At 39.0% G+C, this 13,541-nt stretch overlaps 2 protein-coding genes across 2 annotated transcripts in view; one reads left to right on the forward strand and one right to left on the reverse strand.

The window, feature by feature from the left end:
• Positions 1-11,788, reverse strand: part of LOC126252942 (hyaluronan mediated motility receptor-like) — a 181,905-nt gene extending 170,117 nt beyond the window's left edge. Inside the window, exon 1 of the mRNA XM_049953951.1 lies at positions 11,634-11,788. Within this exon, the coding sequence (XP_049809908.1) occupies positions 11,634-11,673 (40 nt within the window). The 5' untranslated portion in view covers positions 11,674-11,788. The remainder of the gene's footprint in view (positions 1-11,633) is intronic.
• Positions 11,789-11,849: 61 nt separating this feature from the next.
• LOC126252947 (tumor suppressor candidate 3) overlaps positions 11,850-13,541 on the forward strand; it is a 53,514-nt gene continuing 51,822 nt past the window's right edge. Inside the window, exon 1 of the mRNA XM_049953959.1 lies at positions 11,850-12,015. Coding sequence (XP_049809916.1) covers positions 11,926-12,015 — 90 coding nt within the window. The 5' untranslated portion in view covers positions 11,850-11,925. The remainder of the gene's footprint in view (positions 12,016-13,541) is intronic.

Raw genomic sequence — 13,541 nt, forward strand, 5'->3', positions numbered from 1 at the left:
CGGCGACACAGAAGACGGCAGAGGGCGACTTCCGCCAGGTGGTGCTGTAGATGAGACACGCCTTGGCGGAGAAGGAGAGGAACTGGGTTTCTTTGTAGCCTTCTTGGAAGTATGATGTTTAGAGGAAGGAGGAACCGATGGTTGGGAAGTTGCCGTACGTAAAAACTCTTCACGAGTATGCTCTTTTTTCGAAGTCTTGGTGTCTGACTTTTGGGCTCGAGATTTAGCAGAACTCGACAAAGGGTGAGCCAGAGAGTGGGCAGGCGAAAGTGGTGAGGTTGAACGGGCGATCTTTGCGCTGGCCAATCTGACGACCGTGGCACTAAAGGTGAGGTCGCAAGTCTGCGTGGCCGCCTCCTTTGTTGGCCGAGGAGAAGCAAGGACAGTGCTGTAGTTTCCTTTCTGAGGCACGGTGGGCTGTCGACTGGCGAATAATTTTCGAGCAACAAAGGTCGACACCTTTTCCTTCACCCTAATTTCCTGGACGAGTTTTTCGTCCTTAAAAACGGGGCAATCTCGAGAGGAAGCGGCGTGGTCACCCATACAGTTGATGCAGCGACGGGATGGAGGTGGACAAGCACCCTCATGGGCATCCCTGCCACACGTAACACATTTGGCCGGATTGGAACAGGACTGGCTGGTGTGATTGAACCGCTGGCACCGATAGCAACGCGTAGGGTTCGGGACGTAAGGGCGAACGGAAATTATCTCATAGCCGGCTTTGATTTTCGATGGTAGTTGAACTTTGTCAAATGTCAAGAAGACAGTGCGGGTTGGAATGATGTTCGTGTCAACCCTTTTCATAACCCTATGAACAGCCGTTACGCCCTGGTCAGACAGGTAGTGCTGAATTTCTTCGTCAGACAGTCCATCGAGGGAGCGTGTATAAACGACTCCACGCGAGGAATTTAAGGTACGGTGCGGTTCCACCCGGACAGGGAAGGTGTGTAGTAGTGACGTACGCAGCAATTTTTGTGCCTGGAGGGCACTGACTGTTTCTAACAACAGGGTGCCATTCCGTAATCTGGAACAAGACTTTACAGGACCTGCAATTGCGTCGACACCTTTCTGAATAATGAAAGGGTTGACCGTGGAGAAGTCGTGACCTTCGTCAGACCGAGAAACAACAAGGAACTGTGGCAACGATGGAAGAACTGACTGTGGTTGAGACTCAGTGAACTTACGTTTGTGAGCAGACATAGTGGAAGGTGAGGAAACCATTGCGGAAGAATCCCCCATGATTACCGGCGTCTCCGATGGCGTGCTCCTCCCTTGTGGGGGCCCTCTCTGAGGGCACTCCCGCCTTAGGTGATTGTTCACACCTCAGGTCACACCTCCCGACAAACGGACGGAGGGACCAATCGGCACTTTCGGAAGGTATCAGCTCGGGTAATCACCCCTCCCTGGGCCTGGCCGTTACCAGGGGGTACGTACGTGTCCTACCTGTCTACCCGGGGCGGGGAATTACCCGTTACCCCGTCACCGGCTACGCATGGAAGTGCGTGGGTTGGCCTTCAGACACGCACAGGGAGGAAGAAAGAGAAAGGGAAAGGAAAGAAGAGAGGTCTCAAACGCCGCAGCGGAGAAGGTAGAGAGAAGAGGTAAGGAAAAGAGAAGGACGAAGGAAGGATGAAGACTTACAAGCAAGGAATGAAGGCGAAGAATGTAGTATATGTACAAGCGTCCATCTCCGGACGTAGGCACAAACCATAACCCCAGAGAAAGGGAAAGAAAGAGCCAGAGGTGAAGGGGGGGTGGGGGGGGGGGGGTGGCGAAGATGGGGAATGGGGAAGGATGCGGAATGGGGAAGGATGCAGCCCGGAAAGGAAGGAAGGCCACATCAGCTCGGGGTCCCGTGCTCGCTACGCACGTATCCACAAAAGAGTTGTGGATCCCCTGGGGGGTTGTGAGGATTGTGCGCTACGTAAACAATGTCTACTAGTTTTCAGTAACAGACCATAAATCAACTAGCCCAGGAAGTCTGTGGTCCAATGGAAGAAAAGGATTTCGCTAGCTATGATATTTTCTTGTTTTTAAGGATGAAGTTCCTGGTTTAAGGGTGACATCTTTTGTGGCAAAAAGATGACATTAGACATAAGTTACCAATATTCATTCAGACAATAAAAACAGATGCTCGAGTGAATACTAAAGAACTGCAAACTGATGGTGGCAATGAGGCTGATAACTATGATGTAAAAAGATGTACCGAGTCAATCAAGTTGAAACATTCTCTGCCTGTGCCGTATACACCACAGCAAAATTTAGTAGCTGAAAACAAGAACAGGATTCTGTGTGAGATGGTACATTCCTGACTTCAGTTAGCAAGGTATACTCCAAAAGCCTTGTGGGGTGAAGCTGTACTTGTTGCATCTCATACTCTTAACCTAACGGGTCATCAAGTGTTTAAGGAAAAAGTTTAGTTTTGAGAAAGAAGAGACAGCCTGATCATCTGAAAGTATTTGGGACAGAATGTTTTGTCTGGATTGCAGCACAGGATTGGAAGAAATTAGATGCCAAATCTTTGGCTATAACGACTGTGGCTGTCTTATATACCTTCCTGACAGACATTCAGACATTGTCAGTCAAGACGTAAGATTTAAAATCACCACTGAATGATATTGCTAAGTTAATTGACATCTCAACTGTGGATGATTTTACAAGTGTGACACCATCTTATATCATCATTGACACCATCTTATATCATCATGATCATAATGAAGTGACTGAAGATGTAAATGACCAAGTGGAGCTGAAAATACAGATGGATGTCAAGTTTTGCAAAACAGTCACATGATTAGAAGGCCGATACATTACCAAGATGAATCTGAGCAACCAAAGGTGCTGATATTGAGGAAAGATACAAATGATTATGACAAAGCAGTGGACCCTTCAGATGCAGAAAATAGGAAAGGTGCAATGGATGAAGAAATGCACTCACATTAAAAGTTTTGCATCTGGAAACTAGTCAGCTGGGTTGATGAGTGTTTGCAACAAAATTGGATAACAACAATAGCTTCATCTGCCACAAGGCAAGATCAGTTGCAAAAGGGTTTAGTCAGGAGTCTATTTTTCTGAAACATTTTGCCTTGAGGTTAGGTATGAAATAATGACAGCCCTTTGATGTGTTGCTGTTCACCAAAATTGGACCATTATGATAAAGTGTCAAGTATTCCAGATATTATAAATATCATCTCTTTCGCTGTGTCAAAATGGCATTCCAGAATAGTTCATTGGAGAAAAAAAATTTACATGTAACAGATACAGGGTTATGATGATGGTACAGGTCGTCTGTCAAGATTGCTTTAACACTTGTACAGATTGAAAATCAGTAAAATATTGGTATAAGTGTGTGATAGAATATCTTATGAAATCAAGTTTACAGGAGAGCAGTTCCGATCCATGTATGTGTTTCAATAAAAATCTTGTCTTTTTATTTCATGTGGATGATGGGATCTGACGAAATGATTCATAATTGCACCAAACAATTACAAGAGTAGTTTGATAATGTGGTAAACAAAATGGACTGCTATCTAGTTTTTCAAAGCCAAAGATTTGGAAATTGTGCGGCGATTAATCAAACTGCATATCCAAAAGACAATGATGCAGGGATTATTGGTAGTCTCTTGTATTTTACACTGGAAACATTCAGATCTAACTTACGCTATCAATGTTGCTTCACAAGCACAAGATTCACATACGGGTCATTCCATATCAAATCACCCAATAAAAAATAAATTTTACACCCACCTCCTTAGATTTTCATGAAATTTGGCTCAAATGGTTCTAATACCATCCTGACAACACCTGCAATTTTTTTTTGCTGTATCTCTTAGAGTTTTTTTTATAAATTTTTAAAGTTTTTATGTTTTGCGTTTTCTGAACCTTCGGAAATGGTCAATTTAATTTGTATTCAAAACTTTAAATTTGCTTATCTTAAAAACTCTTTTAGATAACATCATGAATTTTTGCAGCAAGTTTATTTATTATACGTATTTGAAGATAAAAATGATGCTATTAAAATATATTCATATTTTCTATGAAAAAAAAATATATATGTATTTTTTTCTTTTTTTTTAACGGATGTTTTGTTTTATAAGAATTGCAATATCTAGAGTCTCAGACCTGATAGAATGCTCAAATTTGTTTGAATTTACTCTTAAACATATAGGCTACTTGATAAAACAAAAATAATGATGGCTTTTTAACATGTTTATTAATTATAGTAGATTACATTAGAATTATGTACGAAGATAGTTTACTTACGACACTTATGTATAACCCAACTGATTGCTTGAAACATTGAATTTTTTGAGTAATTTTGTCTTTTTAATAAACATTAATGCTGATTCAAACTGTTTTTCCACTTCATCCAAGAGCTTTCAGTTCTTTTGATACAGTCTTTTTTGAAGTAATACATTCTCCCAGTGCCGCTTGATTGAGGTGCGTCTACTACACAGACTATGTGCTCCAAAGGCACTATGCAGGAATCTTCTCTTTCAGGCCAATAAAATGATGCAGCGGGTCCTGAAGGATGTAGAAATAGAATTTCTGCATCTTCTTCATCATTGAATATTGTTTTTACCAGTCCAAAGTACCAGTTACCATCATAATTTGCAGCCACATAGCAATTTATGGATGGTTCAACACGAACCCAATCAGAAGAAGAATGGAAAGAAAAGACTAAGGATGGTTTTACACTATCCGTAGTCCTAATTTCAAGGTTGTTTGTTGGAAGTGGTTTGAAGTTATGAAAACTTCTAGTTCCAGGAATGGTTCGGGTTGCTGAAAAACGTTTTTCTAGTTTTAACCGTAGCAAATCAGCTTCTTTTTTGTCAATAAAGTGAAAATGAATGTTCTCAATATTTTTTCACAAAACTTGTACACGTCGATTGCTGTCATTATTTGTTCTATGTCTGAAAGCTGTAGACTGGCTTTCCATAAAATTCTTTTAATAGTTCCTCCTAGGCCCATCACAAATTGACTTCCAATGACTTGTTGCAAAAAAAGAGTGTTGGGCCTTCAAATTAAAGTCTCTCAAGTGTTCAGTCAAATTTTTAAAACTGTTTCTATTTTTGTACTGCCCAGCACAACCATCTGTAAAGTAGTGAGCTGAGTCAATGTCAGTATGATGTAATGACAGCCACTTTGTAATTTCTTTTTGTACAAAGTTAACAAAACCAGTGTCATGTTCTTGGTCATCACTAATAAAACAGTGGTTGGAAACAAAAACATTGTTTTCCTCATTTCTTAGAAAAACTCCAACTGGGTGTAGAGTACAACCACCTCTATTCCAGTGGTAACTTTGGATCTCATTTTTTATAACAAAGGAATAATTTTCACTGAAATCCATCACAATAATTGCTGTTTTGGGTGGTGGGTCTTCTTTCAATCTTTTAAAGGCTGCTGATTGGGATTTTGCTATAAACGAGTGCGGGGTGAGCTTTTCCAATGACCTAACCAATAAAGAAATGTAGTCTTCAACACTGATAGACTGTTTGATCATTTCTGCCCTGTCTGTGTTAACCCACTGACTGATTACAATTTCTTCTTCTAAATCATAATCTTCACTTAGTTTTTCAGTTAAGTACTCAGTTAGTGCAGTATTTGCAGGACAGCTGTCGCAATGATGTAGCATGCAGTTTTGGTTTTCCGTGTTGCACACAAGCATCTTAATTAGGTCTTTATAAGATTTTTCAATTTTCACAGCATCCAGTAATAGTTTAACATTCTGGTGGATACTGCATACACATACAGTGTGTGTGCCTGCAGCACCAGCAAGGATACACCATTTAGGTCTCAAGAAACAAAATTTTGAAAATCCTACTTCTACCTCGGAATTCTCCCATTTGAAAGAATAATAGAGTTCTCTCAAGTTACACAAAATGAGTCTTTTTTGCATGTACACATTTTTTTGAACACTTACTTTGTCTTTTGTTCCAGGTTGCACTCTGGAACTTTCATCCTTTTCATAAAAATCTGTTAAAAGTCTTACTGTATTTTCAGAAAGAGTTTTACCTTTTTTTGGACCAGTAGTTTCCAAAATACCCTTTTCAGATTTTAGCTTTCTAGCTTGTCGCACCATGTACTCACTCACATTAAATTCTTTCATCACTTTATTTCGAGTCCAAGAATCTGGAGCCAAGGTCAGAATCTGGATTTTTCTAGACCTCCCAACAGATGAAATCTTCTCTTTCATAAGAGAAATCATTACATCAAAATCCTTTGCTTTCTCAACCACACTTTTATCTTCTTCGTCATCATCAGAACTTGGTGCATCATATTTTAATGCTTTTGAAACCACCTTTTTTGCAGTCTTTTCAATACTGCTAACCTTCCTTTTAAAATAAGACCCTTTACTTTGTTCTGACAAGCCATGAAGCTTTATCGGTGTTAAACCTAAATAATCAAGAGCAATGTTTGTTTGTACGAGGGATTCATTTCTGGATTCCAATGATTCTAATTCAACCATGACTTCATCATCTGTTTCATTGACTTCAACTCTTAATTTTTCCTCACAAAAGTTACGGCATGTTGAGCAAAGCTTTTGTCCAGGTTTTATGCTAATATTTTTTGTCAGTAATTGCTTAGAAAGATCCAAGCCTACACTTCTCAACGATTTTTTGATGGGCTTTTTGTGTTTTTTTAGTGGGTCTACACATGTTGTTTGATACTTTTCAAAAACATTTAAAAAGTAGTAGCTGTGGTGTGAACATATATTCTTAAATTCACACAGATTAATTCCAGATCGCAAGTGGATCAAATCTTTTTCTTCCTCACTCAATTCTGATACCGGTTGTAACGTTTTTGGAGGTGTGTAGGTTGTTTGGAAACAGTCAGATTTTTTAAATAACCCTACACTACAGGTTTGAATATCTGACATACTGATTTCACTTTTGGTCTGATTACTGTTCTGGTTACTTTTATAGGATATTGGAAAAGAATCTCTGTAAACTAAGTAACAGTACTTAATGAGAGTTCGAATAAACTTAATAAAATACTATCCAAGCACTATTTAACACTAATAATTTTTTACTTCAAAACACAGGAGTAACAATACAAAATCAAAGTGTACATTGTTACTCCAAGAAGACAAAAACTTATTTTCGGTGTCTAAGTCACTTGGTATTTTTTATTTTTAAAATATAATTAATATTATTTTAAAAATTAGATAACTATTAAACAGGTTAAAAAGCCAACATAAATTTTCTTTTATCAAATAGCCTTTACAATTAAGAGTATTTTAAAACAAATTTGAGCTTCCTATCAGGTCTGAGACTCTAGATATTGCAGTTTTTGTAAAACTAAACATCCGTTAGCTAAAATAAAAATAAAAAACTTGAAAATTTTTTTTTCGTTTGGAAGAATTTAATATATCTTTATGGTCATTTTTTTTAACATTTAGATATAATACACAAACTTATTCCAAAATTTCGTACTGATATCTTGAGTATTCTTTAATATACAAATTTTTTTAGTTGTGAGGACACGTTTAAGTTACAGTTTCCGACTGCTGAAACAACGCCAAATCTAAAAACTTTAAAAATTTATAAAAAAAACTATAAGAGATAGAGCAAAAAAATTTTACAAGTGCTTTCAGGATGATAAAAGAAGTAATTGTATCAAGTTTCATCAAAATCTGACATGGTTGGTGTCAAGGCCCGGGTGACTTGACATGGAATGACCCATACTGAACACCACCTTTTCTCTTTTTTCCCCTTTCTTCTTTTTTTCTTTCGAGCCAATAGTCTTCCAACTGGTTTGATGTGGCCTGCCACAAATTCCTCTCCTGTACCAACCTCTTCATCTCAGAGTAGAACTTGCAAACTGTGACCTCAATTATTTACTGGATGTATTCCAGCCTCTGTCTTTCTCTACAGTTTTTACCCTCTACAGCTCCCTGTAATACTACAGAAGTTGTTCCCTGATGTCTTAACGAATGGTCTACTATCCTGTTCCTTGATATTTTCAGTGTTTTCCATATACTCTTTTTCTCGTAAATTCCTCCTCACCCCTTATCGGTCCACATAATTTTCAACATTCTTCTGTAGCACCACATCTCAAATGATTTGATTCTCTTCTTTTCCAGTTTTCCCACAGGCAATGTTTCACTATCATGCAATGCTGTGCTCCAAAAGTAAATTCTCAGAAATTTCTTCCTCAAATTAAGGAATATGTTTAAACTAGTAGACTTCTCTTGGCCAGGGATGCCCTATTTGGGAGTGCTAGTCTGCTTTTGACATCATCATCTTCATTGCTCCGTCCAACATTGATTTTTTTGCTGCCTAGGTAGCAGACTTCCTTAACAACTTCTACTTCATAACCATCAGTCCTGATGTTAAGACCCTCTCCGTTTCATTTTTGCTGCTTGTCATTACATTTGTCTTTCTTTGACTTACTCACAATCTGTATTCTGTACTCATTAGACTCTTCATTCAATTCAGAAAATCCTGTAATTCTTCTTCACTTTCACTGAGGATAGCAATGTCATCACCGAATCTTATCATTGATATCCTCTCATCTTTTATTTCTGTTGCTGCTTCTTCAGTGTATAGATCACACAGTACAGGTTAAAGACTACATCCTTGTCTTATACCCATTTTAATCCAAAGAGTTCATTTCTGGTCTTGCGCTCTTTTTCTTCCCTCTTAGCTCTTGTACATATTGTAGAATTTTGGAACACGTATTATGTTCGAGTATAATGACTTTTCTGGAGACTAGAAATCTACTCTGTAGGAATCAGCATGGGTTTCGAAAAAGACAATCGTGTGAAACCCAGCTTGCGCTCTGCGTCCACGAGACTCAGAGGACCAAAGACACGGGTTCCCAGGTACATGCTGTGTTTCTTGACTTCCATAAGGTGTTCAATACTGTTCCCTCACAGTCATTTAATGAACAAAGTAAGAGCATATGGACTATCAGACCAATTGTGTGATTGGATTAAAGAGTTCCTAGATAACAGAACGCAGCATGTCATTTTCAATGGAGAGAAGTCTTCCGAAGCAAGAGTGATTTCAGGTGTGCCGCAGGGGAGTGTTGTAGGACTGTTGCTATTCACAATATACATAAACAACCTTGTGGATAACATAGGGAGTTCACTGAAGCTTTTTGTGGATGATGCTGCGGTATATCAAGAGGTTGTAACAATGGAAAATTGTACTGAAATGCAGGAGGATCTGCAACGAATTGACGCATGGTGCAGCGAATGGCAACTGAATCTCAATGTAGACAAGTGTAATGTGCTGCGAATACATAGAAAGAAAGATCTTTTATCATTTAGCTACAATATAGCAATTGGAAGCAGTTAATTCCATAAATTATCTGGGAGTAGGCATTAAGAGTAATTTAAAATGGAATGATCATATAAAGTTGATCGTCGGTAAAGCAGATGCCAGACTGAGATTCATTGGAGAAATCCTAAGGAAATGCAATCTGAAAACAAAGGAAGTAGGTTACAGTACACTTGTTCGCCCACTGCTTGAATATTGCTCAGCAGTGTGGGATCCGTACTAGAAAGGGTTGGTAGAAGTGATAGTCAAGATCCAACGGAGAGCAGCGCGCTTCGTTACCGGATCATTTAGTAATCGCGAAAGCATTACGGAGATGATAGATAAACTCCAGTGGAAGATTCTGCAGGAGAGACGCTCAGTAGCTCAGTACGGGCTTTTTGTGAAGTTTCGAGAACATACTTTCACCGAGGAGTCAAGCAGTATATTGCGCCCTCCTACGTATATCTCGTGATGAGACCATGAGGATAAAATCAGAGAGATTAGAGCCCACACAGAGGCATACCAACAATCTTTCTCTCCACGAACAATACGAGACTGGAATAGAAGGGAGAACCGTTAGAGGTACTCAAAGTACCCTCCGCGGAGTATGGATGTAGATCACCCGTCTTTCCTTACAGCTTATCCCTATTTTTCTCAGAATTTCAACCATCTTGTACCATCCGACACTGCTAAATGCTTTTCTGGTTACTTGTGTGTGTGTATGTTGTGAAGAACAACACATTGTTGATTTTTATAACACCCAACAAATCTTTGCTCAAGTAATGTGTGTTAGGGGTTTTAAATCCTGATGGTTTTATTACACAGAAGTTGCATAATATTAGAATTTACGTTCCAAGGTTCTGCACGACATCTCTGGAATCTACTGTAGGTTCATGAGACTCTTAAGATAAGTCACAAGTGATCACCTGGGATGATTTACTTCAGTAGCTAAGAATACCAGTAGCTACTTCTAGTAATTCTTCCAGAATGAGATGACATTAAATTACTAGTCCTTAAAGCATTTAAGTATTATCTTACGTGCACACTGACAAAAAATATGGTCAGCCTGAAAGTCAGGCTACATGTCAGGGAGGTGAGAAGTTCTTTTACGGTCATTATCCATCCTTTGCTGAGCAGCGAAGACCAATTTACTCTGCACAGTGTGTCTACTACTAAGTACCAGTATTCTAGAACAAGTAAAACATAGTTCAGATCTTCCTTCTTAACTGTATCTTAGTAGTTTTTCAGGATGAGTGGGTGAAGTGCAACAAACGACAGTTAATCGCTATGCACTTGGGAGGTGTCAGAAGTAAATGAAAGTTTGCCCATTATTCAAGTTGTAGCTCTTAAGAAAACCATTCCTGAGTGCACAAGAATAATATTTCATTTTGTTTGCCTGTTCACCACATGTTCAAAATAGACGATTCTTTATTTATTTTTTAATATGAGTCTCCTAAACGTTTTAGGTAGGACTACAGAAATAAGTGGACTTCCTGAAAACCAAATGTGACGCTTCAGTCATCTGGTCACAACCAAGTCCCCAGTCTTATTTCTTTGTGAAGTGTTTTAAGTAGACATATTTCCAAGTCGTGCATATTTAGCAAATAAAACCTATTCGACTTGCAAAGAGTTGCACTAGTGATTAATATAAAATTCTGGTAACAGTTTCGATCAAGAGTTCCTTAGGTGCGTGTAATATGATCTACCAATATGATTCATTTAAACAAATCATTATCTGTACAGTCATTTGTATACCCAATTTTCTGTGGATAAATACTACTAGGTTACCCTACTCTATTTTCGTTCGGTATCCGTAGGTCTGTCAACTTATGAGTATCAGAAGTTGTTTATTTCTTGCGCTTATTCATATGTCAGGCGAAAATCCATATGTTGAAATAGGTTTTCATAATACAAGCATTCATTTGCGGCAAGAAATGCGGTTGCGATGTACCGCAGTACAGTAACATGAATTGTAAATAACACGCTGTGGAGTGATAAACATATACGTAGCAAACATAGAAATAGGCAATTCGCAACATATTATTTGTCTGGGGAAATAACCGCGGCTGATACTCAAAAAATAAAAAGAATAAAATTGGATGGCTTAGTAGACGACTGAGAAGGTGAATACCGAATGCCTCGTCAAAGTGTCCTTTAAAGAAATCGACAACATTGCTGACAGCTGTCAAGAACAGGCTTTTCCAATAAAACACACTTTGAACTGTCTTACAAAAAACAATTTGTCTGATACACACTTTCGGTAAAGTTCATGATATGTAATAAAACAGATGATATATTATTATTTGTGAATTCAATTGCTGCATGTTTTGAGACAGGTGGCAATACACAATTGAATTAAAAACTTACTTGGTTTTTCCGTAAATCGTTTCGCTCGCGGGAAAGACATTTCCTGCTCTCAACTCTCCGTCAACGCACAATTAAACACGATTATTCACTAGCTCACTCTCCGTCTTCAACGGCCTGCTTTCAAACTTAAATGCTTTTACCACTTCCAACCATCCAGTACTTTGGCGGCACGCATCTGCGCGTAGTTGTGGCCAATCGAAACGATGGTTGCATTGCATTGGCTCGCAAAAGATAAATATGGCGACCATCAGCTGTTAGTTTCACGCCGGACACGTAAACAAAGTACGGAAACATGAAGTGTTCAAAAAGAATAGTAATAGTATGTGTTATAGGAGCAATATGTGTTGTTCATTCGGTAGAGGCTCAAGCACGGAAAAAAGAGGTATGTATAACAGAACAGAAAAGCTATGCTTCACCCATGCTGACATTGTCACCTTCGATCCATGTCCTCGTTTCCTTCGGGAGATATTTTTGTGTGTTATTTGAACTTCATCGAAGATTAGATTAAGTGGTTGGGAACGTGACCAGAATCACAAAGTGTGCCCTTTAATACACACACTACATGGATTCACGCATACACGTAGACACAGTCGAATCCTGAGAACAAAATATGTCGATATCCTTTCAGGCTTTGCTATCTCGCTTGCTAAATTACCAAATTCAGTGGTTTTGTAGTGTCAATGCAGTTAATGCGCATGGTCATTCGATGCTGTATCGTAGATTTACCTGACGCTCCGTTGCTCTGTGTGGTTATAATCGTAGGTACGTAAATTGTAATGACCGGGTGGGCATCCAAGTTATCTCATTTAGATGACAGATTATGCAGAACGAACAACTATACAGAAAACAGAAGACTCTAATCTCCAATACCAACATCAAACATGCAGGCAATATATGCCAATCAAGTATTCCAGATATTATAAATATCATCTCTTTCACTGCGCCATCATTAATGTAATAGGAAAAACATCCTATAGGCTTGATGCGTACTAGGCAAAGATGTACCCTATTGAGGGGCATGGGAGAGCAATTACCACTTTTCCTCCCCCCCTCCTCCTCCTCACTAATCTTTGTTAAGTCCAGTGTGCCCACATTAGTATGTTCGATAACAAATAAATGTCAGTTTTCAGTAGGTCTTGTTTTAATTTATAAGATAATGTGCTTTGTCTCCACACCCTCCTCCTTTCCACAAGTCTAATAAGAGTTCCTCCTTCACCAGCGCTGTTATTGGTACCCTCTTGCTACTAGATGGTACAGTAAGCCAGTATTGATTGATTTGGGAGAGGGACTAAACAGAGAGGTCATCAGTCCCTTTGGGTTAGGGAAAGATGGGGAAGAAAGTTAACAATGCCCTTTCAAAGGAACCATCACAGCATTTGCCTGAAGTGCCTTAGGGAAATCACTGAAAACCTAAATCAGGATGGTTGAACCTGGGTTTGAACCGTTGTCCTCTCGAATCCGACTCCAGTGTTTCAACCACTGCACCACCTTGCTCTGTCGGTCAATGTGTAATACGATTGTATACTAGGTGTATATATAAAGAAGCAGGCCTACTATCACCTTTTGATAAGTTCTGTGGAATAGGTGATAGCCTCAACTTTTTTGTAGTAGGAATCCTATAGTCCTACTGCGAGTTGTGTGTCTTCCATATATGGAGGTAGCTAGAACATTACACCTAACCCTGTACTGGAGTGTACACTGTAATTAAACATTCAGCCAAGCTCAAAATCTGTGCGGAACTGGGTCTCAAACCTAGATCTTAACATTTTGTCGCTAATGTTTGTTACAACTGAGCCATCTGTACATGAACCTAACTCAAAGCCTCAATCCATCTGTAACTCGACACATTCAATTCCCACATAAGTTCTTCAACTTATTTTGTTGGACTTGCAGTCTTGGAAGGAAAAA

Source organism: Schistocerca nitens, chromosome 4 (assembly GCF_023898315.1).
Source record: "Schistocerca nitens isolate TAMUIC-IGC-003100 chromosome 4, iqSchNite1.1, whole genome shotgun sequence".
Taxonomy (NCBI): Eukaryota; Metazoa; Arthropoda; class Insecta; order Orthoptera; family Acrididae; genus Schistocerca; species Schistocerca nitens.